A 25,496-nucleotide genomic window follows, 5' to 3' on the forward strand; every position below is an offset into this window, starting at 1 on the left:
CTGTTAAAAACGAATCCCTCAGCTGGGGCTTCGTCGAGGTCGGTTAGAGGATCCCTCAACATTCAGCCCTCCTTCTAGCGCCAATCTGTCGGTGTGAACAACCTTATGTCGTGGCCTCGGGGCCGACGCGGCTTGTGTCGAGTCCGAATGACGGGGGATCTCGTTGTTGCTGAAGTGGCCAGCCGCGGGGATCAGATCGCGTCGGGGTTCGTTGGGGCGTTCCATAGAGCAGGCCTCCTCTACTCTGTGTCCCGGGGGCGCTAACCTCATCTTCTCACCTGCACACAGGTCGGGTCGAAAGCTCGGCCCGACCCCTCCGACGATCAAGTTAGTGATGTGAAGTGATCTGTTTGCGCGTGTTTTTTTCTTCCCCCTTGCCCCTCTCAGGAGCAGGGTTTTTATAGGGTGATTTACCGTGTCTGATGTGCCTGCTTGCAGGGAGCAGGTAGCGTCTGACACTGACGCTGGCGTGGCGTGAAGGACCGAGTCTGAGCAGATCGTTAATGGGCCTCGATCTGCGTTCTGGTTTGTTTGACCAGGTTCCGCCGGGTCGATTGAGGTGTGAGGCGTCGTCTGGGACAGCTGACGTCTGCCCGGGTCTTGTCACCATTTATTACCCTCATCAATTTACAACCTCATCTTTACAATTTACGATCTCAACTTACAACTTCCTTCTCCTCTTTCTCTTCTCCTTTCACCCTCTTCCTCTTCCTAAAGGAACTCGTCTTGAAGGATAATATATATGGGGGTCGATGAGCATAGACTGATCGAGGAGAGAGAAAGGGACATGGATCGACAAGAGAGAGGTAGGTTGAGGAGCAACAAGCGACAACAGAGAGCACTGAGGAGTATCAACAATGACCACAGGCATCGATTGCAGAGATATGAAAAAAAAAAAAGGTAAAATCAAAATAAGAGAGATTATGAATAATAAAATATTTTTATTAATATTTTAAGATATTATGAATAGTAAAGGACTGTCAACAGTCAAAGGAGATTCTAAATAGTAAACTCTATCGCGTAATTATTTCTAAAATTGGTCCAAAATGTCGAAAAATGAACCTCGATTAACTTCGAACCCACATGTCATACAACCAAAATCTGACTTAAACTATTGAACGGGATTATAATGTTCTTCTGCTTACATTAACTTGCAAATCACTTATAATTCATTCATATCGAACCAGAAAGATGATGTTGAAGTGAACAACCAAAATAAATGTAGCTCGTTAGGAACTTGCATTTCACAAGATTCTAAACTAGCTGTAAGACTCTCTCATGAAGAGAAGAAGGCAAGATTACTCTACTCGCACATGCAAGCCAAACTGAGCAGTGAAATGATCACAATGGAAAGAAAGAGCAGGGATTGACAAGAACAACCAACCTGGATCAGTACAAACTCTGATGATCATATGTTGAATTCACTTGAACTCCAAGTCTGTCAATCAATTCGATCACTCGGTGCCATGTTTAACCTTCCTTCTCTTGATCGCCGTCGCATCGTTGGTCTTCGTCTTCTCTGATTTGTTCTTGGTCCTCTTCATCCTGTTTTGCTCATCGCCGATGACATCGAGCGCACCCTCATCTTGTTCGTGCTCATCTTCGGCACCTCGTTCTTCCTCCTCCTCCTCCTCATCGTCGGAACCCTCAGTTCTGATACCGAACTGCGTCGCCCGGTAGAGGGGCAATGCCAACGACTCGGTCGCTTTCAGATGAAGGCACTTCACGTTCTTCCACTTATTCGGCACGTGCCCGACGACGCCCTTGATGGCGGCCAACACGTTGTCGATGACCTCATCCCTCCCCAGGGAAGCCCGACCCACCTTGACCAGGCTACAAGTGCCCGGCCCCAGATGGAACAGCGTCGACCCGCATACCCGCCGGAGCTCCTCCGGCCACGAGCGGAGGGCGAGGTCGAGCGGCACGGGGGTCTTGTTTTTGCTCTTCTTCTTCTTCTTGCTGAAGAAGAGGTTACCGAGGAGGGAAGGGAAGAGGGGGGCGAGGCGGCTGTCGGCGAGGAAGAGGTCGTGGGAGCCCGCGAGGGAGCGGCGAGCCTCGGGGGAGCGGCAGAGGGAGCGGAGCTCGGAGAGGCCCAGAACGTTGGAAACGGGGAGTGCGAGATCGCAGACTTGGGCGCGGGCAGCGGCGGGGAAGAGGGCGGACTTGGGGCGGTCGTCGACGAGGAGGCAGGCGGAGGAGTGGGGGGAGCGGGGGAGGGGGGCGCGGAAGGCGAAGGGGCGACCGCGGTGGGGGATCTTCTTGAGCGTGAGGACCAGGTAAACGAAGTCGTCGTCGGCTTCGTCGTGGAGGCGGCGCTTCGTGTTGGAGGAGCGGAGGAGCCACTTGAGAAGGGCGTCCACCGCGCGGGCGACGGCGTCCCGCCCCACCCTGGAAGCCGGGGTGGGCCGCTGCTGTGATGGCATTCTTGATCTCCTCCTCCCCAAAACCCTAACGTGCGGATTCAAACGCTCTGGTTTTGGTCAGGTGGGAATTGACTCGAACGCTGAGATAAAAGTGGGGTGGAGTCGGCCCGGTGCACCGGTTTGTTACGGACATAACAGTAATATAAGGGGGAGCGGAGCTCCGATCTCCTTGTCGGACTTGTGCTTATGAAAGGAAGATGTCCGTTAATCGATTTTTGGAAAATGGACATTGGGTTTTGTGATCGGTTTTATAACCTTTTCGATGATTCTGTGTTTACCAGAATTCTTATACGAATTTAATTGACTCTTTCATGTGAGGATAAATGGATATGAAAATATGATCTAAAACAGCAATCGATTACCAAATAGATATATATATATATATATATATATATATATATATACTTTTTTTAATCTCTTAGAATGTCATAGAAACTATTTTATCTATGAATTGAAAACAGTTTTGAAATATTTTGATTATTCCTCGGGTGCTCTGCTTTGGTTGGATATTTTTACATTATAGGCTTCCAATTTTTTTTAACATTGGTTTTAGTATATATATATATATATATATATATATATATATATATATATATATATATGTCGTTTATGTGAGCATGGTACTAATTCTATTAAATATCTATTTTTTTAATATCTTTTTGTACGAGATATTTTGAGACTTTTGAGATTAAATTAAAAATTAAGATAAAATTTTTATGGGGGATGGCTGAATAAAAATTATGGTATTTTCATGTAATACCCGCATGGCTAATTAAGATATAATATTATTTTTTAATTCTTTAACTACTATATTGGGAAGTAAGTATTTATTTTTTAGTATTTGTTCTGTCCCTTTTTTTCTTTATAAATAGATTTAATACTTTTAAGCTAAGATGAATAAACTCTTTATCAAGGAGCTCTTTCAATAGCATCTTTTAACTTTTTCAGTTCTACTAGAGTCATTCCATAAGTTACTTTCGAAATAAATTCAATTTCTCTATTTGTGACACTCTGGAGATCCTCTAGGAACACTTGAAACAATTTACTTATATTTAATATATTCTCTTGTTTGATCTTTGGTTCCATTATAATATTAATCATATTTATTAGATATTCTATGCATTTACCTTTTAAGAGTCTCTATACTTTCATTATCGAAATAAAAAGGATTGATGTCTTTCCTTTAGATATAGCAAATATAAGCTTTGCTAACCCCAAAGGTTAAAAGACTATCCTCTTCTTATTTCAATTAATGAAAATATGATGTTTAGACAAACAGTTCATATCCAATATAATATTATAATCTTATATGTTCAACACTATTAGATCAACAACTAAAACTTTATCTATAATTTGAATTGAACAAGATCTAGGAATCAAATATCTTACTCACTCTTTCTTATGTAGGGTGTTTATGTTGCCTTGTCCTTGTTCCAGGTGTCATTTTTTTTTACAACCCATAATTTATTATGGGAACCTATTATAAAAAATAATACCCTTCCTTGGTTTCATGGTTGCAATGCATCTGTTGGACTTAAAAAATTCTTTGCTCGCCCTCCTCTGCTTCCGATGCCTTTTCTGCTACTAAGGAATAAGGAATGTTTACGATAGTCATTGTCATCTTTATATACCAATAAATTTCTACTCTAAGTCCTTTTAGAAATTAATCTACCCTTAAGATATTAGTGCTAATCATATGGGGTGCAAATTAGAATAACTCCTTAAAATTTTTTATGTAATCCATCATCGATTGGCTTCTTGTTCAAGGTTAACAAATTCTACCATTTTGGTGGATTAGTGAGTTGTAATGAAATATTTTTAGTAAAAGTTCTTGAATCTTTCTCAAGTCATTTGTTCAGTTTCTACGATCCTCCTTCTTGCAACCCACTAGTGACGGACATATTTTCACAACATATAAGTTGTACAAATAATTTTATCTTTATTTAGAATTCTTGTATACTAAAAATTTATTTCAATATTTCTTATCCACTCCTTGGTCATTAGTGAATTTGTATCACCTTTAAGGATCGGTAGATCATTCTTTCTAAACCTCTCATTGGTTGAATCTAAATCATCATGTTCTCAAGTTGCTATTAGCACCATCTCCTATCCTTGGGCTAATAAATGCTCCAATTTTCTAGATTCTCTCCACCAATTTTGTTAACCTATTAATTATCATATTTTTTTGATCTTTTTGTGTAGATGCTTCTACTTTTTAAAGCTACTAGCTTATCTTCTAGTTCTCGTGATATCTTTCTAATTAATTTCAAATTGTTCAGAGCATCATATATTAGTAAAAAATAAATATAATTTAATTATTAAAACATAAAATAATTGAGTAGTGTGTTCTATGCTTTTGTAAATATATATAGTTTACAAGACTCATGATACTTTACTCTTAGTCTTACACATATCCTACATGCATGACTAAAATGTATGTTACTTTTCAATTCTTTTACTACTATTAATAGGAGTATAACAGAAGAGTAAATAATCTTAAAAGTAAAATATGTTAATTTATTAAACAAAATAATAGAGTTCTCTTTATATATAATATTTTCACACATATACATAATTATAATTTCTAATAAAAAAAAAAACACACCCATACAATATGTCTAAAAGTTATATACATATAAATGCTCATACGTTATTGTTCATATAGTATGGGCTAGCACTTGCTTACTTTTTGACCCAATCACTTGAGTAGGATATTAGTATCTTTATTTATAAAATAGGGTCTTTAGTGAATAATCATTAAATGTAAGCCATTATAGTTTTATTTATGTGAGCATATATCATATCATACTATAATATTTTAAAATTATTAACCGAAGACATTTAAGGGAAAACTTCTCATCCTACGACTTCTTTAGTAAGCATAACCCTATAACATAGCATATGAAAAAAAATAAAGAGATAAAATTTTATATCAAAATAATTCAAAATGCTTATATGCACATATAAGAAACGTAGCAAATTCATGAACTTCTACACCCTATATCATAGCATATACATGCACTTATATATTACACATCATCGTAATATATATGTGTACCCCCAAAATCATACGTCATAATATATATATATATGTACTCTCATATCATTTGTCGTAATATATATGTGTATTCTTACAATGCAAGTCATATTATATATGTGCATTACACATTATAACATATATGTACACTCCCACACTGCACGTCATAGAAAACACATGCACTCTTACACTACACGTCATTATATATATATATATATATATATATATGTGTGTATGTGTGCGCGCGTGTGCTTACAAAATATATACATTTACATTTAACTTATGTCTAGCTAATAACAATTATATCATTCCAAACATATTTTATAAAGTATATTACGAATATAATAATTTATATGATCACTATTTTATAGTGAATTAAATTTATATTTACTTGATTTAACTCAAAAATAAAGTTGATAGTAAAAAATCATGCTCTTTAATGATCGAGTGTACTAAAGAGTGATATACCTATCAAATTAGGAGTATAAGATCATGAAATATCATAATTAAAATCCCTACCTCTTGAATTATTGATTTATAATATCTTATAATAATAATTCATTAAAAAAAGATAAAATCTCTAATAAAATAGATTATAATCGGTCTAAGGGACTATCTGAATTTATAAACCTCATATCTCGATACATAGAGGTAGCATTTACACAGTTTCAAATTTCATCGAATCTTAAAGGATCCTTTTAAAATATATTAAAGGGGCAAAGCCTAATCATATACCTAAGTAAGTCAATTCTGTTAGAATAAAATCTCTTCTTAGAAAATAAGAGATTTTGAGTGCCTTAGATTGAAATACTCATAACTATATGCACTAATCTCATATTAAGATCATACTAAAGGCTTTACAACCATAAGAGATTCACATAAAATATATCCAAAAAGTAAATATTAATTCAAAGTTTAGGTACCTAAAAAATTACTAAAATTTTAGTCTATAATTTATAAAATCGAAATCCTAAATAGAGCAAGTGAATAATTGAGTTTTTTTATTTCAAATTCTTTGGAAAAACTAAGATAATGACTAACAAACAAGAGAAAGAGTCATAGATTATCATATTGGTAAAAAGGATGAAACCAAAATAAGATAAGGATGATGTGAGATTATATTGAGGTATAGGGTTCAATCTCGTTGGATCTTATTTTAATTTTTTTCAACTTTTTCTAGTACAATTATAAGATTACAATAACTTCAATTAAGTCTAATTTAGTTTAACAAATATAATAGTTTTTGTATAAGCTTATCATTCAATCTCATTTATGTATCTTAATATTTTTAGTATAATACTTCTCTTTGATTTATATTTTTATTTAATTTTTTATTACTCTATTCATGTTTAAATAGTTTATTATCCTCCGAATACACAAGGTTTAAAACTTAAACTTTCATACTTTATTCATAGTCAAACTTATTCAAATCTTGATATTCACTTAATATCAATTAAAATTTAATTGTCACTTCTAATCACAATATGCATGTTTATTACCATAACTTAACCTCATAATCATATCCCCTAATATAATTAAACTTGTTGCATTGATGGAATATTCCTTTTTCATTGTAAAATATGCTTAAAATAAATATTGACTATTATACATGCTTAACTAATATTTCATAAAATACTTAAAATAATACTTTTAAAAAATATGTACTTTAATTAAAAAAAAAAAATAAGTATATCATTCGTCATATTTATAAAACATAATAATCATAAATCTTTACTACTGAGTAAAGATAATATATAGGATATGTTAATTATAATTTAATATATGTGAGATTCGGGTACTACATCTCACAACCTTAATTATGTACACCTTTTGATTAGTATGGAAAGCTGGTAATAAAGTTACATTCGATGTTCTAAAATTACCCCAGTTGAATATTTCTTAGATTGCTTACTTTCTTTTCGACTCAAGTGCAGATATCCATGAGGAACAATAATACCATTAACCATCTAATGGTTAAATAGAGCAAATGCCATTTGAACTTGGATGGCTGAAAAGAAAATTTTTATATCAAATTAACTATTATAAAAAATGGCCAATTATTTCACGTCGAATAGAAAGGGGGTATAGAGGTTACATATTGTGAGATTGGTGCGAGGGTGACTGATCGTCTTCTTAAAAGGGGGATTGATCCTACATAAATATTTAATCTTGTACATGATGTATTTATTCCATTTGATGCAAATTGACTAACTAACTAATTATGCTAGAAGAGTTCATAATTTATATTTTATTTGAAAAAAAAAAGTCTCAGCTTTTTCGGTTAAATCTTTTTGATCAAGCATTTACATGTATGATGAATAAGCTGACGATATATGTAATGTAGTCAACAAGCACTTATTAATATAGTTTTCTTGTTTTTTATTACAGAACAAAACACTAAATAAATCCATGAAGGTATCAACATAGTTGCAACGTGTCAGCATTCAATTGGTGCTGACTCCTTCTACATCATCAAGTGAAATCATACGATTAATACAAAAATTACTGCTTCAGAAGTCAGTAAAATCAAAATGCACATCTATTAAGAATAATCGATAGCATGCGTAGTTACAGACATGTATGAGCAAAAAATTGGCGATTAACAAACATTTTAAGAAAAAAAATTACAAAAAATACAGCAAATAAATTCATGCAGGTACAGCAGAGACTAAAATTGTCATATAAACTGAGAAGGCTTATTATCTTCCCATCCTTTCTTGGCTTTTATAATGATGGGCCAAAATGCCTACATAACGGTGTTCCATTGGTGTTACATATTCTTTCTTTATTAAGTAGAAATCATATAATTAATACAAAAATCCACATGTATGAGGAATAACTGACGACATACATATGTAGTCACACATAACAACAATAACAACAAACCGTAAAGTCCCAACTACATATAATTGATAACATATGCAGTTGATAAGCAATTATTGAAATAGCTTTTAAGCGGTAAATAGAATCGTGAAGCCACAACAGAGAATAAAATTAACAAACAAACATTTGTTTGAGTGATTGAAAATGCCTGTTAATTTCCTCTTTTTTTTTTGCTTTTGTAGTTCTGCAAAATAAAATAAGAATCACTTTGATTGAGAACACACACACGTACCTGAATTTGGAGCTAACCATGCAACATTCTCAACCCATCAGCAACCGAGGCCTTTAAAGTAGGGGAAACAGGATTATCTCCGAAGAACCCATCATAAAGTGCCAAGTTGACATTCATGGACTTGATTTCAGCATCAACATTTGAAGGAAACCCACTAGACGAGATGGAAATCTACATGAATCAGAAACCTCATAAATTTCAAAGTTCAAACAGAAAAAGAGAAGATCATAGTATTAATTTGAATAAAGCGCGCCACTCCAGGATGATACAGTAAAGACCCAATCAACCTAAAAGCTTTCATACCAGCATTTTTGATGGCTCCACCCAGGTCAAAAATATCATAGTCCCTCTTTTAAGATCACGCCCTTGAAAGGTGTTTCGGAAAGTTGATAGTGTGGATTCGTCATCGGCCGTTGGCTTCTTGATTCTCGGAGAAATAACATCATCCAAGGCAGTCCAAAAAGTTTTACCATCAACGTCTCTAACTAGCATAATATTTAGTGATTTCTCCAAAGGTGCTGCATATAGTCATATCAGAATGCTAGTTATTTGTTATGTTATATTCTTCAGAAATTAGGTTTCCAGTAGGCAATACCATGGAAGATGGAACTGAACAATGAGGAATCCTCTAAAAGTTCAGTCGATGATTTCCCTTTCCAGCTGTCAAATGTATTCCTGATAGACAAATCGGCATAGAAACCAGCAGAATAGACCTTGACACCAATAATGGCAAAGACCTTCTCCCTATAGCCTGCACTTACAAGTTGAATTTACAAATAGTTCACTGAAGTAGCCGCTAAGCCAACCACAAATGGATTTTATACCAAAAAACATCAACCATTTGTTTGAATATGGACAAATGAATTATAGCAAGGAGCTAGAATGTAGAAAAGAACAACATGTGACATTTACACAAAATAAAAGAGTGCTTGTATGTACATAGATCTTTTTACAGATCTATTTTTAGGCTACCAAGAAAATCCAAATACCAATATCATACAAAATAAGAAATCCTAACTGAAAATTAAATGAATTAGTAGAGGGATTTTAGACTACCTTATCCTTACACAGAGACGACGATGAAAATAAAACAAAATCATGAACAGCAAAAGTAATCAGAAGGTAGCTATAAACTTAACCAAGAAGAAGAGCAATTGGGTCATATCAAACTATGGTACTGTTTCACCAAATTCATTAGTGAACAGTAGCTTGTAATAATTGGTTTCCATTGAATGCTGAGCAGTCCTTACACTTAACAAGTTCTCTCTAACTTTATTTCCATTATCTTTCTTGCAGGCCCTCCTCTTTTGTTGGGAGTTGTTAAAAAGGTCAAGGTTCAGTAGATGGCAAGATGTTGTTTGGTATAGATATTGATCAAATTCATCATATTTAACCTATCAATCACCAGTCCCTATTCCTTTTCAGGAGATGCAGAACTGCAGAAGAATCAATATCACGCAACAGGTATTTATGACTTTCTGTGAAAGTCTATATGGACATGGTGATGCTTTAACTAAAACCCACTCATGAACTGCATTTAAGTCTTGGAAATGTTCATATTCTTGTACCTTCAGCCCATGCTAGCTAACTATATCCTCGACGTTCTAGTTTTCAGATCCAATGCCTATGGACTAAAAAGAAGAAGAAATCTTTCACATTTTTGAGAAAGATACTGAAGAACATTTCATGTTTGTTGTAATATCTCTTTAATCATACCATGGATCATGTGATCGTTATGGCTTGTCGCATATCTTACAAACTATTTCTGCCCGACATTGTTGTAATAAAAGCTTGTGTTTCCTCTGTTTGAGGATTTGCTTGCAAGAGAAGTATGCATCAAAAAGCTAAATAGAACAAAGTCGGAAAGCACCAACTCGCCCGCAATTGAAAGACAAAATCGAAACAAAAGCAATACGATAAAGCTATCAAACAAGTGATAGATAGTTCAACAGCAGATCACCTGTGCCAAGTAGAACCAAAGAGCTGGAGCAGCCTGGAACCTGCAACTCCTTGGGGAACTTAACACTCGTCCCGGGTTCCACGACATAATCGGCGCTCCCGACTGCAACAAGGGACAAATGTAACACAGATTCACGATTCGACTTCGTTGCCCAAAAATCTTTACTCAGGACGGTATCAGGTATCGCATTCTTCCTAATCCTTACATTCGTACAACAGATTTCAAGTATCTTGAAGCATGAATGCAGATGATACAACAGAATGCAGCTGGGGAAGACCTGAGGCTCTGGGAGTGGAATCGGGGCGGGTTCTCCCAAGGGGGTGAGTGAGGAGGAGCGGCGCCGGAGCGGTCGATGGGAATTTGGATGAGCCACAGTGCAACCCGCGCCATTGGAGGACGGAGTGAAGCTTCGGTCGGCAGTGGGAAGTGCACGACGGAGGACGGGCAGAGAAAGCGATGACGCCAGCCATTTGACGACGGATTTCAAACTTCTTTCTTCCTTCTTATCGCCGAAGAGAAGCGACTGGATTCGGATCCGCTCCAATTCGTACGGTTCCTGTGCCGAACCGTCTCGCGGCCCGGCTGTCGGGTACGACTTGGAGATGATCCCGAGGAGCCGTTTCAGTCGCGAGCGGACGACACCGGACCTTTCCCTTCTACGTGGCATGCCTTGCAGCCACAAGACCTTAGCAGCGACGAAAGGCACGATCTCGCCGGTGGCTGCTCGAACACAGGTGGGTCAGGTTTGGTTCTGTCTCGATGAGCAATCCCATGCATAAGATATCGTGTGATCTTGGTACACTAAATTCAGCCTTTTTGATTCGGGCATCGATCATAGTTGATGAACAATACAAAATATTTGAATCAAACCGATATGACAAGAGCACATCATGATGTACAATCACTGATCAAATAAAATATCTGCTCATGTTTTAGCTAACTCAATTTTCTTGAACGACGTATAAACTATTAAAGACATTACACATCCGAGAGTACATTTCAAGAATCTGAAATGTTCTCCCTGTTTCATTAATGATCTAATATATAAATCAAACACCGTCAATTCTCACTGCTGGCACACATTGTTTGGTGAAAAATGCTGACAAAGAAGCACAAATTATGGTGAAGTTCACTCTTAAACAGTAATTGAGAGAAGATATAGCAGCTAAATTCTCGAAACATATTGAAAAGAAGCTTATTGAAAACTTTTGACTAAAGTTACAAACAGATCGTGCCAAAGCATATCATGCATTTAAGCTCACCCTAGAAAGACGGACACAGCACTAGACTTCAAGCAACAACCCTGCATCTCGTGTGTCATGGAGCCAAGAGTCGTTTGATCCCAACCTTCTGCTCGGATGTCAACCTCGACGGAAACCTTATGTCGAACTTGATACGAAGATTTCCCTTCCTAGAGGGATCTTTTGGTATCGGCATTCCCTCTCGAGAGACCACCTCCTCGTAGCCAGGATGAATAACGGAGTTTATGGGTATAGTGAGGCTGCGACCGTCGAGCGTAGTCAAGTGAACAGTATAACCAGTCAGGGCCTCAACCAAAGAGATCTTCTGTGTCACGATCAGATCATTTCCTTCCCTTGTGAAAACATCATGCGGCTTCTCATCAATAATGAAGACAATGTCTGCAGGAATAACATTGGGAGATTCATTTCCTTTTTCTGGGAAAGTGATTTTGGTTCCCTTCTTCCAACCTGGCTTTATATCGATTGTCAGAATTTCTTCCACTGTCATTATTTTCCTGGGACACATCAGTAAAGTAAGACAGCAACAAAAACAATTAACAAAAGGATCCCATGAGATTAAACATATTTAACACTTTAACATCAAACTCTGTACCAGTAGAATCACTGGAATGTTGATCTAGGTTGCCTAATGAAGGAACATAGGCTGAGTAGGTTTAGTGTTACACCAAGTAATAATCTAAAATAAACTCTGCCTACAGAACATGTGCCTTCAGTAGTGGCAACTGTAGTAGTTAATGATAAGTCAAAGCATCAATTTTCTGTCAAATAGTAGATTCAGCACATTAGAAAAGGCAACAAGAGATGCAAATGTAATTGATAAGAGAAGCAAATACTCCCAACTGAAAAATAAGTTTAGGATAAGCATTGCAGCAACAGCTCTACATTTCATGTAGATCGCGGTGTAATTCAAATACTTGGACATTAATTACAATTCTTGCATGTGAGAACCTTGTGCGTAGTATAACCAGAAACCTTTTCTGCTCCTAAGACCAACTCAAAATGCATTTGCTAGTCTCTAATTTTACACACTTATTTACATTTAAAAACAAACTAAAGCCTCATATGAGATCCCAAGACTAGATAAAGCAGTGCAGTTACAGCTCTATATCTTACACGAGCAGTTCAAGTTTTAGTGCATTAGTTCTTACATACTAGTGCCTCATGTCAAATATAACCAGAAACCTCTTTTCCTCCTAATGACTTGCATCTATCATTCTTGTATTGTATAAACTTTATAATTAAAGATCAAGTTCAAAACAAACATGAAATCTTAATCATGTGGTAAAGATGTACAAGGCACCATCTGAAAGAGATGAACAGCAAACACATGCGATAAATTCTGCACAAAATGTTGTTTATTTGCAGTTTTATCATACCGCAGCCTAAACTACAAAAGTATCTTGCACCAAGTAATATCAAAGAACATAAAGAATATGTAGAAAGAACACTTCTATGAAAAACTCTCTATCTACTTGCTAATCCAATTCCTGCTAGATCATTCCCCAAGAGCAACTTCAAATCAAACATGAAATCTTAATCATATGATAAAGATGTATAAGGCACCATCTGAAAGAGATCAACAGCAAACACATGTGAGAAATTCCTGACAAAATGTTGTTTATTTGCAGTTTTATCATACTGCAGCCTAAACTACAAAAGTATCTTGCACCAAGTAATATCAAAGAACATAAAGAATATGTAGAAAGAACACTTCTATGTAAAACTCTCTATCTACATGCTAATCCAATTCCTGCTAGATCATTCCCCAAGAACAACTTCGTCTCCAACGGATCATGCAACTGGAACTCAAACCAGTCACCCAAGCCTCAAATTATACAATAAAACAGTAAGACATATCTTCCCAGATATCCACAGTCAGTACTTTAGCGTGCCTCAAATCCCATGTTAACAATCAAAGAGAAGATTGGACACTACACTCAGTATGAATACAGCATCTCGATCATTATTTTTGCTTTTTTTCTTTAATTTTTTAATGAAATTTAAAATTATTGCCAATCTTCTACATCCAGGTACCTTCACCATGTATCAGTGTTAATGTTAACTTGTTTCCATTATATTAAAATTATGCCAAGTGATGATTGATGTGATAAAAAAATCACAATTAGATGTCTTAAATTCATGTTGTTAGTACAGAGGGTAGCTGCTACAAACTTGTGTCACTACAAGAGAGAAGATAGAATATTGCGAGCAGATAGAAAATTTTATATCCAGAACAAACTATTAGGAATGGTAATTATTTGTTTAAAAGATAAATAATAGGGAGAACCACAAAGGATCTGAATCTTAACAGTACAAATGATATGGAAGACAAAAAGGTGAACCATGACATGGGAAGCCCCATAAGAGCATCATACAGATGTCAACAATGCAAAATTACAAATGGAAGACAGTCCACACCTCTAATGTTCAAAACTTCCCAAGTACAACTTGAAAGAGCAGGCAGCAACTATGCAGTTCTTCAGCATAAAGGGAAGGGAAGTGGGGTCAAGAGAAAGATAGAGAGCTACAACAAAACCACTTCACTGGTCTGAGCTAACACGGATTCATCTCATTTAAATAAACCACACTATTTCATTCTATTTGAAAATACAAGTAGAAGCAACCAGCTACACTTAAAGAAATAAGGCCTACCTAAACAGATACAGGCCTTCTTCAAAGAAAAGAGAGTCAACCCAACTGTCACTACTCATCATATAAAGTAAAGTAATGTGTAGAATATTTGTAAATGCAAATACCAAAAATTTAATGGAAAAATGTAGTCTATTGCATCAGAAAGTCAACATAAGAGGCACATTAGGGAAAACACTATAATAATCATCTAACTGGAGTTCTTAAATGGCAGCCATAAAAGATAGAACACAAAGAATAAAACTTATAATAGACAATCTAATTCATGCTTTGCAGTTCCCTTCGGAAAATAGATATACAGTGGACTACCTTGTCTTCCATCCTAAGGCATAATGTGTTATCAACTTTGCCATACTACTTTAACATGATTCTTTAGATAAATAGTCACACGTCTTAAAAGTTAGAACACAACCATTTTGAACATGGTGGTCAAGAAATAACTCCTTTTTTCTAATATCTGAATATTGAATATTGATTAATGTTGTAAACTGTACTACAGTTCTACCCTCACTCAATCGGACACTTGGACATGTGTCCATGTTCAATCCCGACCTCCTCGGCCACACAAATTTGCTTCAATTGTGAATTCTTTTTTTCCTCTCCAGAAAAATAAGACTATCAAACTTTTCCGATATAATGAAACATGAAGGATAAATATTGGAATTAACAAATGTATATAACAATGACTGATATCTAACACAAGGTATCACCGAGTAAGATGTCGCTTGTTACTTATCCTACAAGTTCACTGTAATCAACCAAAACTGATGATTTAAAAGAACCATGGATAGCAATAAAGATATTTACTTGTAGACAATAGAGACATGCAAACATGAGATCCATGAACAAAACTGCATCATTCATTTCTATCATGCCAACAAGTTTTCAGAGTAGAGGGAATTAATGTGCATCAAGCAAAGAGGAGTCACAAATGGAAAAAATATCAGATAAATTCAATCACACTAAGAGATGAAGGACATGTGACCGCACATCTATAAGAGAGTCATAGAAGTAGCAAGCTCCATTCATCAATGAATTTGACAGCCGCAACAATTAACACCAACATGACACCAAATTACAGACATAAGCCTAGTTATTAAAACTAATGAATGCACTAAAAAACTTCAATCATGAGAATGGGAGAAAAGTAACTCTTCAAATATTTGTTGTACCAAGACAAACTACATCCTCATCACTGTTTTACCGATAAATCAATTTAGTGCGTAAGCATAAGCTGCAATTATCAACTTCTGCAGCAATCTAGCTATAGAAATGGGATGAAGGACCAAAAGCTATTAAGTTAACCTGGTTTGATCTTAGGTATATTCCAAACAAGCATGTAGTGATAGATCAAACACGAAAGCGTGACGGACATTTAAAAGGCCACTGCTTTAGGATTTCTTCGATACACAGGAGGAAAAACTCACCCACTGGCATCAACAATCTCTCTCGAAATCTTCATCTTTTTGGTGGTCCCTTTATACAAGTCTTCGAGGCTGCACGGCAACCGGTTCTCAATTGGTGCTGCCTTCCGAGGCTGCTGATAATTCATCGACGCGCCCTCCCCGGCGCCAAAGGCCGAACCGAAGATGTCATCCCCGAACATCCCGCCCATCCCGCCCATCCCGCCAGGGAACCTCGATCCGCCCCTCGTGCCCATGCCGCCCATGCCGCTCATGCCGCTCATGCCGCCCATGCCACCGAACGGGCTGGAGAACCCGAAGAACTCCGCGAATATGTCATCGGCGCTCCTGGGGTTGAACCTGAACGACGTTGGCCCGTCGCCGCCGCTGCCAAATCCACCGGCGCCCGGCGGCGGGACCTGCCCCTTAAGCCCCTCCTCGCCGTACTGGTCATAGATGACGCGCTTCTGGGAATCGCTCAGGACCTACAGATAATAGATCGACGGATCAACAAGATTATTTCTTTGAATTAGAGATGGAATCGACAGAGGGGGTAGAGGAGATCGTACCTCATAGGCCTCGGAGATCTGCTTGAACTTGGCCTCCGCTTCCTTCTTGTTGTTGGGGTTCTTGTCGGGGTGCCATTTCATGGCGAGCTTGCGGTAGGCCTTCTTGAGGTCGTCGTCCTTGGCGCTCTTGTCCACGCCCAGGACCCTGTAGTAGTCCACCCCCATCTCCTCCCCGTCGCCTCCCTGCCTTCTCCTCTTGCTCTGATGATGATCGGGGTGAGGAGCGTGCGTGCTTCTCCTCTTCCTCCCTCCTGAATCTTCCACTTTGGCACTCCTCGCTGCTTCCTTCTCCCTCGTGGCTGCAATCCTCGGTGTGCGGAATTGATGGAAATGGGAACGGATGGCGTGGCCCGGTCGAAGCGTCGCGAACAGATCCAGCACCGGAAGGCTGTGGAAGATTCCAGAAGCACCGTACCCAATTTACGCCCGGCCCAAATGACCTGCTTGATTCCAACGGGTCGGATCTTTTCAGATATCCAAACCTGTCCGACCCGCTTAGATCAGATAAATATAAATTCTTCAGTGGGATTTGGATATCGAACTAATTGGATCTAGATATTTAGGACTTGATCCAACCCGTTAGCACCCAATGAGGCTATATACCATCACTTGCCCTCCTCTATTGTTCATGTTGTCCTTCCCATTTATGATTTCGTCTTTCACCAACTGTTCTTATCTTTAACCTATACATTATGATATTGTATTTTTTACCATCACATGATAGATTCAATTATTTTCTCCTCCGTTGATCATTTGATAAAGCACATGAGTTTATTTCTAATAAAAGAAAAATATGAAGTTTTTGTAATTTTTCCTAAGCTCAAAATAATAGTTAAAAAATTCTTTCAATCATTCATTATTTCCTTTTATTTTGATAATAATTTAAAATTCTAAATTATTATCAATGATTAAAAGAATTGTTGTATTGTGCAAATTGATCTCACTCTTCTTTCTTAGGACATTCATTTTGGTCTTATGAATTCCTCACAATCAACTATTTTATTAATCACAAGTTCACTCTCATTCTCAATATAATTTCATAATTTAAAAAAATATTAAGATCTACTATTAATTATGATAAATTATGTATCGTTCGATTTGTCTATATTATCATATGTCGATAATAAATTAGAAATTTGATCAAAACTATATTTTTCTTAGATATTCTTTTAATTAAGGTACTTAAATATTTTAATTAATTAATTAATATTATTTTTTTTAATCATATTGATTTTATATAATCAATTTTTTTTTACAAATCATTAATTGGATTCAACAAATTTATGAGCCACCTTATATCACTGTTACAGTTCATGCAGAAAAAATAACTCTATATTCCAAGTCTTTAATAACATTATTAAAATTAATAATTTTTCCATTTAAATCCCACTAATTTCAACTCCCCTTTAAACCCAACCCCAACACAAATTAATTTGTCTGTAACTATAAAAAAAAATAATAATATGAGTAGTTACTTTATTAATATATATATATATATATATATTGATATTAAGGTTTATTGTCTAATATGACAATTTTATCTTGATTATGTAATTGAGTGTAAAAAAAATTATTTTCATAATGTAAAACCATAAAATTTCGTCCAACTCACCTCAGATGTTAAAAATAAAATGATATAAATATTTCATTCTATTTATTTTTTTTAAAATATATAATTTGATAGAAGATGAACCGATTCGATTCATGTCGATTTATCATTCGGTGAATTTATTTTGAGTATTTGAGGAGATTGAGATGTTGTCGTATAAATTCTTAAATTTGATATAAAAATTAATTATTAAAAATATCAGTTAGTTTAACTGATAAAAGATTATAATATTTTATTTCATCGTAATGTTTTTGTCTCGAAACCTTTCTTCCTAAATAAATCGGTCCATATTTACTTTGTGTATATATTTCATGTGCAATATATTAATAACAATTAAACGCCATCGTTCACTTGGAGAGTTGATCGCCCCCTTTGCTTCGATCCTTTCTGAAACCAAACCCTAGACTCCATCCCTCGCTCCGTAACCTCTTGTCCTCTCCTTCGATCGCAACTGCGGGCGGAACCCTAATCTTGTTCTGTTGCTCCTGTAACCCTAGGCCGAAGATGGCCTCGTTGTTCAAGGTCGCTGGATTTGGAGTTCTGCCGTGATTCGTGTAGCTCCCTTTTTCCTATTTTTTTATTCGGAGCTGCTTGATTGACCGGCACCCCATTTTGCTCGTCCGCAGGACCCAGCCAAGCTGTCGGTGTACAGGGACAAGAGGTTCCGGGGCAACCAGGAGGAGTACGAGCGCGCGCTGCAGGCCTCCAGGACGGTTTACATCGGCAACATGTCCTTCTACACCACCGAGGAGCAGGTGTACGAGCTCTTCACCCGGGCGGGAGAGATCAAGAAGATTATCATGGGGCTGGAAAAGAACACCAAGACCCCCTGCGGTTTCTGCTTCGTCTTGTAAGATGTTTCCTCTCATTTATGTTCGAAGCGTCCCAAGGATTGACTTTTAAGCATAGGATTAGACCCTAGGTTGTTGCTCCATGGAGGTTTTTCTCCCGAGATGGCAACTTTTCGTCGCTAATTTAGCATTTGATGTTTTCGCAAATGCTGAACCTGTTTTTACCGGAGTTGATAAATGTTCTAGTATCAGGTATTTTGGCGACCAAATAGCCAGATGGTAAGGTCACTGCTATTGGCATAAAACTAACATTGTGATTAGACGATGGAAACCCATAATCTTTATGGATATTAGTGATAAATTTGTCATGGTATAGCCAGCCACATTATTGATATTTGGATCTGCACTATTTGGAAACCCTTCCTAGTTTAATTTACGTTATTGGCTAGTAGCCATTGGATGTTCAAGTGACTTTGCCGAAATTTTCCTTTTATTTGGCCCCTCTGGAAAAATTTTATTTGGCCCCCTTTGAAAATCGAACCTACCAATTGCTAACAGGCGTTTAAGTTGAAAGCATCTTTGTTGTTCTACATGAGTTCCCTTTCTGTAAATTGAGACCCATCAAGCTCCATGTCAGATCAGGAGCCACTGTATATTCTACTGTTTCTCTGTCCCTTTCTTGTTTTTTTCATTTGCCTCTATGATTTGGGTTCATTACCTCCTTATTGGTGAATTGTGTGCAACTGTGGTTTTCCATGGACATGTCTAAACCACACTATCTATTTCCAGCATACCATTAGTGTAAAGTTGGAAGAGTCAAACCGGTTCATCATAGATTGGTCTATCATAAAAATTACTTCAAGCTATTTGATGGATTGGCTTTGTTCATGTAGAAATTGCCACTAAATTTTTTTTTGCTTGTTCAATCTGCTAACAGATGAAAATATTAGAAAGAGAAAAGTCAGTTCTTAGTTAAATAAGGTGCTTAATGTAAAAAAGAAAATGAGATGTATATTAAAATAATGATATTATTGTCCAGTTTTAATCAATAGATATGAATCTAGATATGGATATGAAACAATTACTTTTCTGTAATTGAATATGTTTAAAACAAAGTTAGATATGAATTAGATGCATTATAGTAACGAATTGATGTAATTCTTTTTTTTAAGCTTTACAAACATTTTGCACAGAAAAAGCAAGATCACTCATTTTCTATCTTAAACACATTGGTTAAGGTCCCTGAATGACAAGAACCACTTTCTGAAAGTATTTTATTTCTAAATTATCTTAGCATTACCAGAAGATATATCTATAAGATATGCTCCATTTTGTTATTGTCGCAGGAATTTCTTGGCTTTCTTTTTTCCTTATTGTGCATGTTTGCTCTTGGGCTTCTGCAGTTATTGTCGAAGTTATTTGCCAATGTGTGAATACAAAGAAGTGTAAGCTTATTATAAGCTTCTTGAATTAGGATATTTTTTTGATTTGTTCATGATTAGTTCTATGATTTTGATGCTTTATATTTGTTTCCTTTGCTAGGGAAACACAATGGCATTTAACAAACATTTCTATTCTGTCTAATAGCTACAGTCTGTAACAATAAGAGTTCTTCCTTAGGTACTATTCTAGGGAGGATACTGAGGATGCTGTGAAATATATAAGTGGCACAATGCTTGACGACCGGCCAATACGTGTAGATTTTGATTGGGGATTCGAAGAAGGCAGGCAGTGGGGTCGTGGGCGAAGTGGTGGACAAGTTATTCTCTATTTCTGATCCTTTTAGAAATATTCATTCTTCTACAAGTTGAATATGACTGACCTAATGCAATGTTTTGTTTCTTTTTTATAGGTGAGAGATGAATATCGCACTGATTATGATCCTGATATCCTTGAAGTAGAATTAGATGTTATATCTTTGACAAGAATATGCTTTTTAATTATTTTTAAGGTCTTATTGTTCAGTCAGTTTTGGATCTGGATCATTGATTGCATGTTGTCAAGTGTGAAAATCATATAGTGAGATCCTAAGTCTTTATTTTATGTTTAATCTGTAGAATTGTCTGAGCCAATTTGCTTCTGAACCTTCACATTCCAAGTAGGAAAATCCTCTCTATAACCCTAATTTCCTGTTTTGACACTTCTTGAATCAATTTGAAAATAGATTTGAGGATGATTCTAATCTGCTACAAACAAATGACCTCCCATAATCAAGTAATTATTATGTTACCTTTTTCTTCAATTCAATCTAAATATGCAATTTAACCCTTCTCAAAGCTTTAGTAATTCTGCAAGTTCTACAATATTCTCAAGGTAATTCAGCAAGCATACAAGACTTGTTTTTAGATCTATTGGTCCTTTCTTTGAGTATTGGTTACAATGATCATGAGAGAATTCAGAAAGGTCACTCTTCAGCAGGAGAAAAGATACTTGACATGTAACATTTAGTGGTCTCTCTTTTGCTGAAGCATCTCAACACTTGAATCTTCTGACAAAGTAAAAGGTAGTATATCAGTATTGGTCAAAAAAAAAAAACTAGTTATTTAATAGGTAGATCAAAAGTTGCAAGCAAGTAAAAAGACTAGCAATAATGGATAATATTAATCAAGTTCTTATTTTCCTGTTGATGAGAACTGACTTGAGAAAACAGAGAGCATTTAGGTTTGGTTTAACTTGTGGCAAAAATATAACCACCGGGAGTAAAAGTGCTAAAAAAATTTAGTTACCTTGTAACTTCTAGAAATGACAAGTACTCAAAGTCCACGAGACAAATTGTTACTTGCTGCAATAGTAGATCCTAAGCTTGCTATCCAGCATGTGAACTAAGGTGTTTATTGGTAATGTTTGAGTTGGTTGTGTTGATCAATGATTTAAAATGCGCCAAGGTCCCAAAACGCCCGAGGCGCTAGGCGCTCGCCCGATCAAAGCGAGGTGCTCCCGAATATTATAATTTAAATAATACACAACTAAGTAAAAATATGCCAAACATGTTTATGAAGACCTATGTTAGAATTAAATGGCTCCAAAAGCATCTTGTTAACCAGGAATGTTTTGTTGCTCTAAGACATCATCAAGTTATCATGTATACGGCTCCAAAAGCTTGCTATCCAGCTAAGGGAGTTCCATGTATACCAGGAATGTTTTGTTAACTAGGGATTTTCTTAACCAAAGTTGGACAAGAGCCAACCAGTTAATTAACAAGAAGGCGGGGGAAGCAAAGGGCGGCAAACGAAACTACAACTATGAACGGATGAAGCTGCAGTGGTGGACGAAGGCAGCAGACGATGTTGTCGACGACAACGGACGAAGCTGCAGCGTTGAACGGAGTGTGCGAAGGCGGCGAACGAAGGCAATGGAAGAGGTTGCCATCGGCGGTGGACAGAGCTACTACAGCAGTAGACAGAGTTATAGCTGTGGAAGAGGTTTAGGGTTTAGACGAGCTATAGCGGCGGACGATCTCCAACGACGGACGAGCAACGGCGATGGCAGCTGAGTTGCAACGGCGAACGAGATTGGACAAGGTTGCCGAAGGTGGCTGGCAGAGCGAATAAAGGCGATAGATGTAGGGTTTCTTTTCTTTTACTGTGTCGGGCGAGGGAGGGGGTTGGATTATGTTAGGTGGTTCGATTGAACCAACTTATGAGTCCAATCGAACCAACAATTGAACCCAAGTTCCAAAGTTGGCTCGGGCGCTCGCCCAAGGCGCCTCGTGCCTAGGCTCAGGCAAGTGCCCGAGTAGCGCTTCATTGAAGCATTGCACCTGGGGTTTTTGCAAGGTACTTGGGCCTCGCCTCGCCTCGCCTCACCCGAGCGCCCGAGCGCCTTTTGAAACCACTGGTGCTGATCCCCTGTTTTTGAGGACCTCCCTGTTCGACATACTCCACAATTTCAACTTTTATATCTGATAGCCAACGACAACGGTTGGATGATCTTGTTTTTCTGTAAGCTAGTTTGGAACTTATCATCTAGATGGTGTGCTTCACATTTTAATTACTTTTGAAATGCCACTGGAACATTAAGTTATTACATTAGAATAAGGTAAGCTGTGGTTTTTATTACAATGAATACTTTTTTGTCCTTAACAATGGTTACGTCGAGGTGGCTATGGAAAACTGGTCCAGAGAGAGCTGGAAGCACAGAGAGAATTGGTAGATTATGGTGCAGGAGCACTGGGTGCTTTTCAACCACCGACACAATGTAAGTTTTGGACGTTCAGTATCAACTGTTGACTGTTTGTGTTTTTCAGTGGGATTTTATTATGAAAATTTCTGTGTGGGACTCGCTTTTCTGTTCCCGATGCCCTCTTCCTGTGCCATATACCTGTATAATTCTTTTCTTGTCCAAACACCTTTCTGCAGTCGCTGGCATGCATAGCTGTGGTTTATTGTTCATAAGAAAATATATCATGTTTTGAATGCTGTTGAAAACAATTGTCTAATGGTTTCTTTATTTATTCAAACAAGGATTTTTAAGATTTAAAAGATTAGGATTGTCATGTTCAAGATTTTGAAAAAAAAATTCTTTTGGCTGTATTCGCCAGCCATTTTAATCATCAGCACATATTGTCAAGCTCATGATTTTCAGGATTCCGGGTTGTAACAGCCAAGAACAAACTAATTCGTTGATATTGGTTGAAGATAAAAGACAAAAAAAAAACATCAAGTTGAAGCTAACATGAGAGGGCCAGTTACTGTATGGTGTTAAGAGACATGGAAGAGTTCTAGTTACCATTAATATGATATCCATCCCATTTGACATCTGGAGATCATAAAGTTAGGTGGATGGGGAAATAAGAAATAGCTTAGATTCTACTATGATACATTTACCAAGCCTGAGCATGAAGGATTAGGTTTGTAGCTTTTTCTAGCATTTTCTGAGTTCCCAGTTAATGCAACTCAACTCTGGCATTCCTTGTTCACAAAGGATTAACTGAACATGAGTACATATGTTAGAAAACTCCAATAATGTAGAGTGCTTTTGATTTCCCATCATTGTCATTAAACTGCCACCAGGTTTGTTAGGGTTGCTTGCTGATCAAAGAAGGGTATGACTTTGTTTGACTGGCTATATCAGTATGTTTAATGAGTTACAATGTTAAGTAGTGGTTTGTACTTGTGTATCTGAGACTAATTAATGTTTGCTTCAATCACCTTGCTCTGTGATACTAACTCGATACTAACTTGTACAATTTACTTACAGATGGTAAGCATGGAGTTTATGGCGATTCACATAGACATGGTAGAGGTACGTGCTTATAGATTGATCATTTGTGATATTTGTTTTCCCTTACGTCTTAGTCATGAGTAAGTAGGTGACGGTTGGTATTTTTTATGTTTTGCTTTATGGTATACGAAGATAGTAAAAAAAATACTTTTATTCGTAAACAATTAAGTATCGCTTCGATAAAATATAAGATGAGAGAAAGTCACTTAAGATGGTATGAGCATGTGCTTAGGAGACCTCCAAATACGATAATTAGAAGAGGTGAAATAATTACTGTTAGTGGTACGATGATAGGTTTGAGGAAAACTTGAAATTTTTAATATAAATTATAAATAAAGATTTAAGTACTCTGAAGTTAAATGATCTTTTACATATCTCAATGACAGAAAAAGATACATGTAATTGAGATTTACGATTTTATTGTTGTTGTTGTGTGGACTTATCAACATGTACCCTATGAATCATGGAATATTTTATGTTTTGTTCTTATGAAAAATAAAAGTTCATGTTTGATGTCCATTTAACTTAAACAGATTATCGAAAACGGTATCGGGAAGATGAGCAATCTGCATCTGAAATGTCAAGAAGAACATCAGGTTATGAATCAAGGAGGAACTCCGAACATGACTTGAGACCGGTACTCGCTACTACTCAAGCATTGCTTTTCTTTTATCTATTTATAATGAAACATTTTTCTTTGCAATTTGAGTAACACATCTTCTGTCTGTATTTTTCTACAGGAAAAGAACCCTCGGTTTAGGGAGAGTGGCGACTCTGATGATGAAGATGAAGACGACAGAAAAAGACGCCGATGACAACTTACGGGGTTTGGACTGCCTTTCCCATCTTTGATGGAAGTATTGATGTAATGAAGATAATCATTTACTCAAAATCTAGTAGTTCCTGTTAAGTCTGCTTCCTGAAAAGCTCTAAGCCTCTGTTCTCTCAGTAGTAGTTTCATTTCTAATATTTTGGGCATTCAGTTTGATTGGTTAACATGATTGGTTAGCCATGTTATAAAACCAAAAAATTCATCTCACTGATTTACAAATTCTTTCTTCTGTTTGAAAAACTTTGGTTCATTCGAAAATGGTAAAGCAAATACTCCATTTCCTGATGAGTGTTGAGCACTAACCACAATTCTTCCAAAGTATTCTGTAACACGATTCAATTATTATCATTAAGACATTATGGCCGTCTCAGGATGCTCAACCCTTGCAAAAGTTCTTAAAATGCATGTTGATGTTAGCACTCATCACACTTCAAGAGGTTCTTAAAATGTGCATTCGGTGGAGTTTGCTTTATTGAGAGTTTGACGTTAGCAACTAAAATGTGCTACTTCAGCTACTCAGCACAACCTAAGCCAAAGTCAACACTAAAAATCTTGACTATTTGCAGCAACGTCTGTTGTAGCAGTCCTTAATTGACTATTTATTTGGGTCTGTATTGATCGTT

The 25,496-nt window shown here is 36.8% G+C and overlaps 4 protein-coding genes across 4 annotated transcripts; 1 reads left to right on the top strand and 3 right to left on the bottom strand.

Moving 5' to 3' along the window:
* Window positions 1-1,454: 1,454 nt before the first annotated feature.
* Window positions 1,455-2,423, bottom strand: LOC135680339 (uncharacterized). The gene has a single exon (XM_065194219.1). It carries the CDS (start codon window positions 2,421-2,423, stop codon window positions 1,455-1,457), a length of 969 nt encoding a protein of 322 aa, XP_065050291.1.
* Window positions 2,424-7,801: 5,378 nt separating this feature from the next.
* Window positions 7,802-11,237, bottom strand: LOC135587826 (fatty-acid-binding protein 3, chloroplastic-like). Its single transcript, XM_065079623.1, has 5 exons — window positions 10,813-11,237; window positions 10,536-10,637; window positions 9,171-9,326; window positions 8,879-9,093; window positions 7,802-8,746 (listed from the first exon to the last, which is right to left on the bottom strand). Exons 1-5 carry the CDS (start codon window positions 11,003-11,005, stop codon window positions 8,588-8,590), a joined length of 825 nt encoding a protein of 274 aa, XP_064935695.1. The 5' UTR covers window positions 11,006-11,237; the 3' UTR covers window positions 7,802-8,587.
* Window positions 11,238-11,716: 479 nt separating this feature from the next.
* LOC135587825 (uncharacterized) lies at window positions 11,717-16,806 on the bottom strand. Its single transcript, XM_065079622.1, has 3 exons — window positions 16,419-16,806; window positions 15,874-16,334; window positions 11,717-12,291 (listed from the first exon to the last, which is right to left on the bottom strand). The coding sequence occupies exons 1-3, from the start codon at window positions 16,581-16,583 to the stop codon at window positions 11,853-11,855; spliced, it is 1,065 nt and encodes a 354-aa protein (XP_064935694.1). The 5' UTR covers window positions 16,584-16,806; the 3' UTR covers window positions 11,717-11,852.
* A 1,554-nt stretch (window positions 16,807-18,360) lies between these two features.
* Window positions 18,361-25,080, top strand: LOC103994703 (nuclear cap-binding protein subunit 2). Its single transcript, XM_009415119.2, has 8 exons — window positions 18,361-18,549; window positions 18,654-18,877; window positions 20,439-20,577; window positions 20,671-20,704; window positions 22,911-23,015; window positions 24,018-24,062; window positions 24,575-24,678; window positions 24,782-25,080. Exons 1-8 carry the CDS (start codon window positions 18,532-18,534, stop codon window positions 24,854-24,856), a joined length of 744 nt encoding a protein of 247 aa, XP_009413394.2. The 5' UTR covers window positions 18,361-18,531; the 3' UTR covers window positions 24,857-25,080.
* Window positions 25,081-25,496: the final 416 nt, after the last annotated feature.

Source organism: Musa acuminata, chromosome BXJ1-8, assembly GCF_036884655.1.
Source record: "Musa acuminata AAA Group cultivar baxijiao chromosome BXJ1-8, Cavendish_Baxijiao_AAA, whole genome shotgun sequence".
Lineage (NCBI taxonomy): Eukaryota > Viridiplantae > Streptophyta > Magnoliopsida > Zingiberales > Musaceae > Musa > Musa acuminata.

Bases quoted from the DNA above. Each gene is read 5' to 3' on its own strand.
- LOC135680339 (XM_065194219.1), bottom strand. From the start codon at position 2,423: ATGCCATCACAGCAGCGGCCCACCCCGGCTTCCAGGGTGGGGCGGGAC.
- LOC135587825 (XM_065079622.1), bottom strand. From the start codon at position 16,583: ATGGGGGTGGACTACTACAGGGTCCTGGGCGTGGACAAGAGCGCCAAG. The intron at 16,335-16,418 runs GTACGATCTCCT...TATTATCTGTAG, and splicing joins AGATCTCCGAGGCCTATGAG to GTCCTGAGCGATTCCCAGAA. The intron at 12,292-15,873 runs GTGAGTTTTTCC...GATGTGTCCCAG, and splicing joins GAGATTGTTGATGCCAGTGG to GAAAATAATGACAGTGGAAG.
- LOC135587826 (XM_065079623.1), bottom strand. From the start codon at position 11,005: ATGGCTGGCGTCATCGCTTTCTCTGCCCGTCCTCCGTCGTGCACTTCC. The intron at 9,094-9,170 runs GTATTGCCTACT...GACTATATGCAG, and splicing joins GTTCAGTTCCATCTTCCATG to CACCTTTGGAGAAATCACTA. The intron at 8,747-8,878 runs GTATGAAAGCTT...TGATTCATGTAG, and splicing joins TGGAGCCATCAAAAATGCTG to ATTTCCATCTCGTCTAGTGG.
- LOC103994703 (XM_009415119.2), top strand. The intron at 24,063-24,574 runs GTACGTGCTTAT...TAACTTAAACAG, and splicing joins TTCACATAGACATGGTAGAG to ATTATCGAAAACGGTATCGG. The intron at 24,679-24,781 runs GTACTCGCTACT...ATTTTTCTACAG, and splicing joins CCGAACATGACTTGAGACCG to GAAAAGAACCCTCGGTTTAG.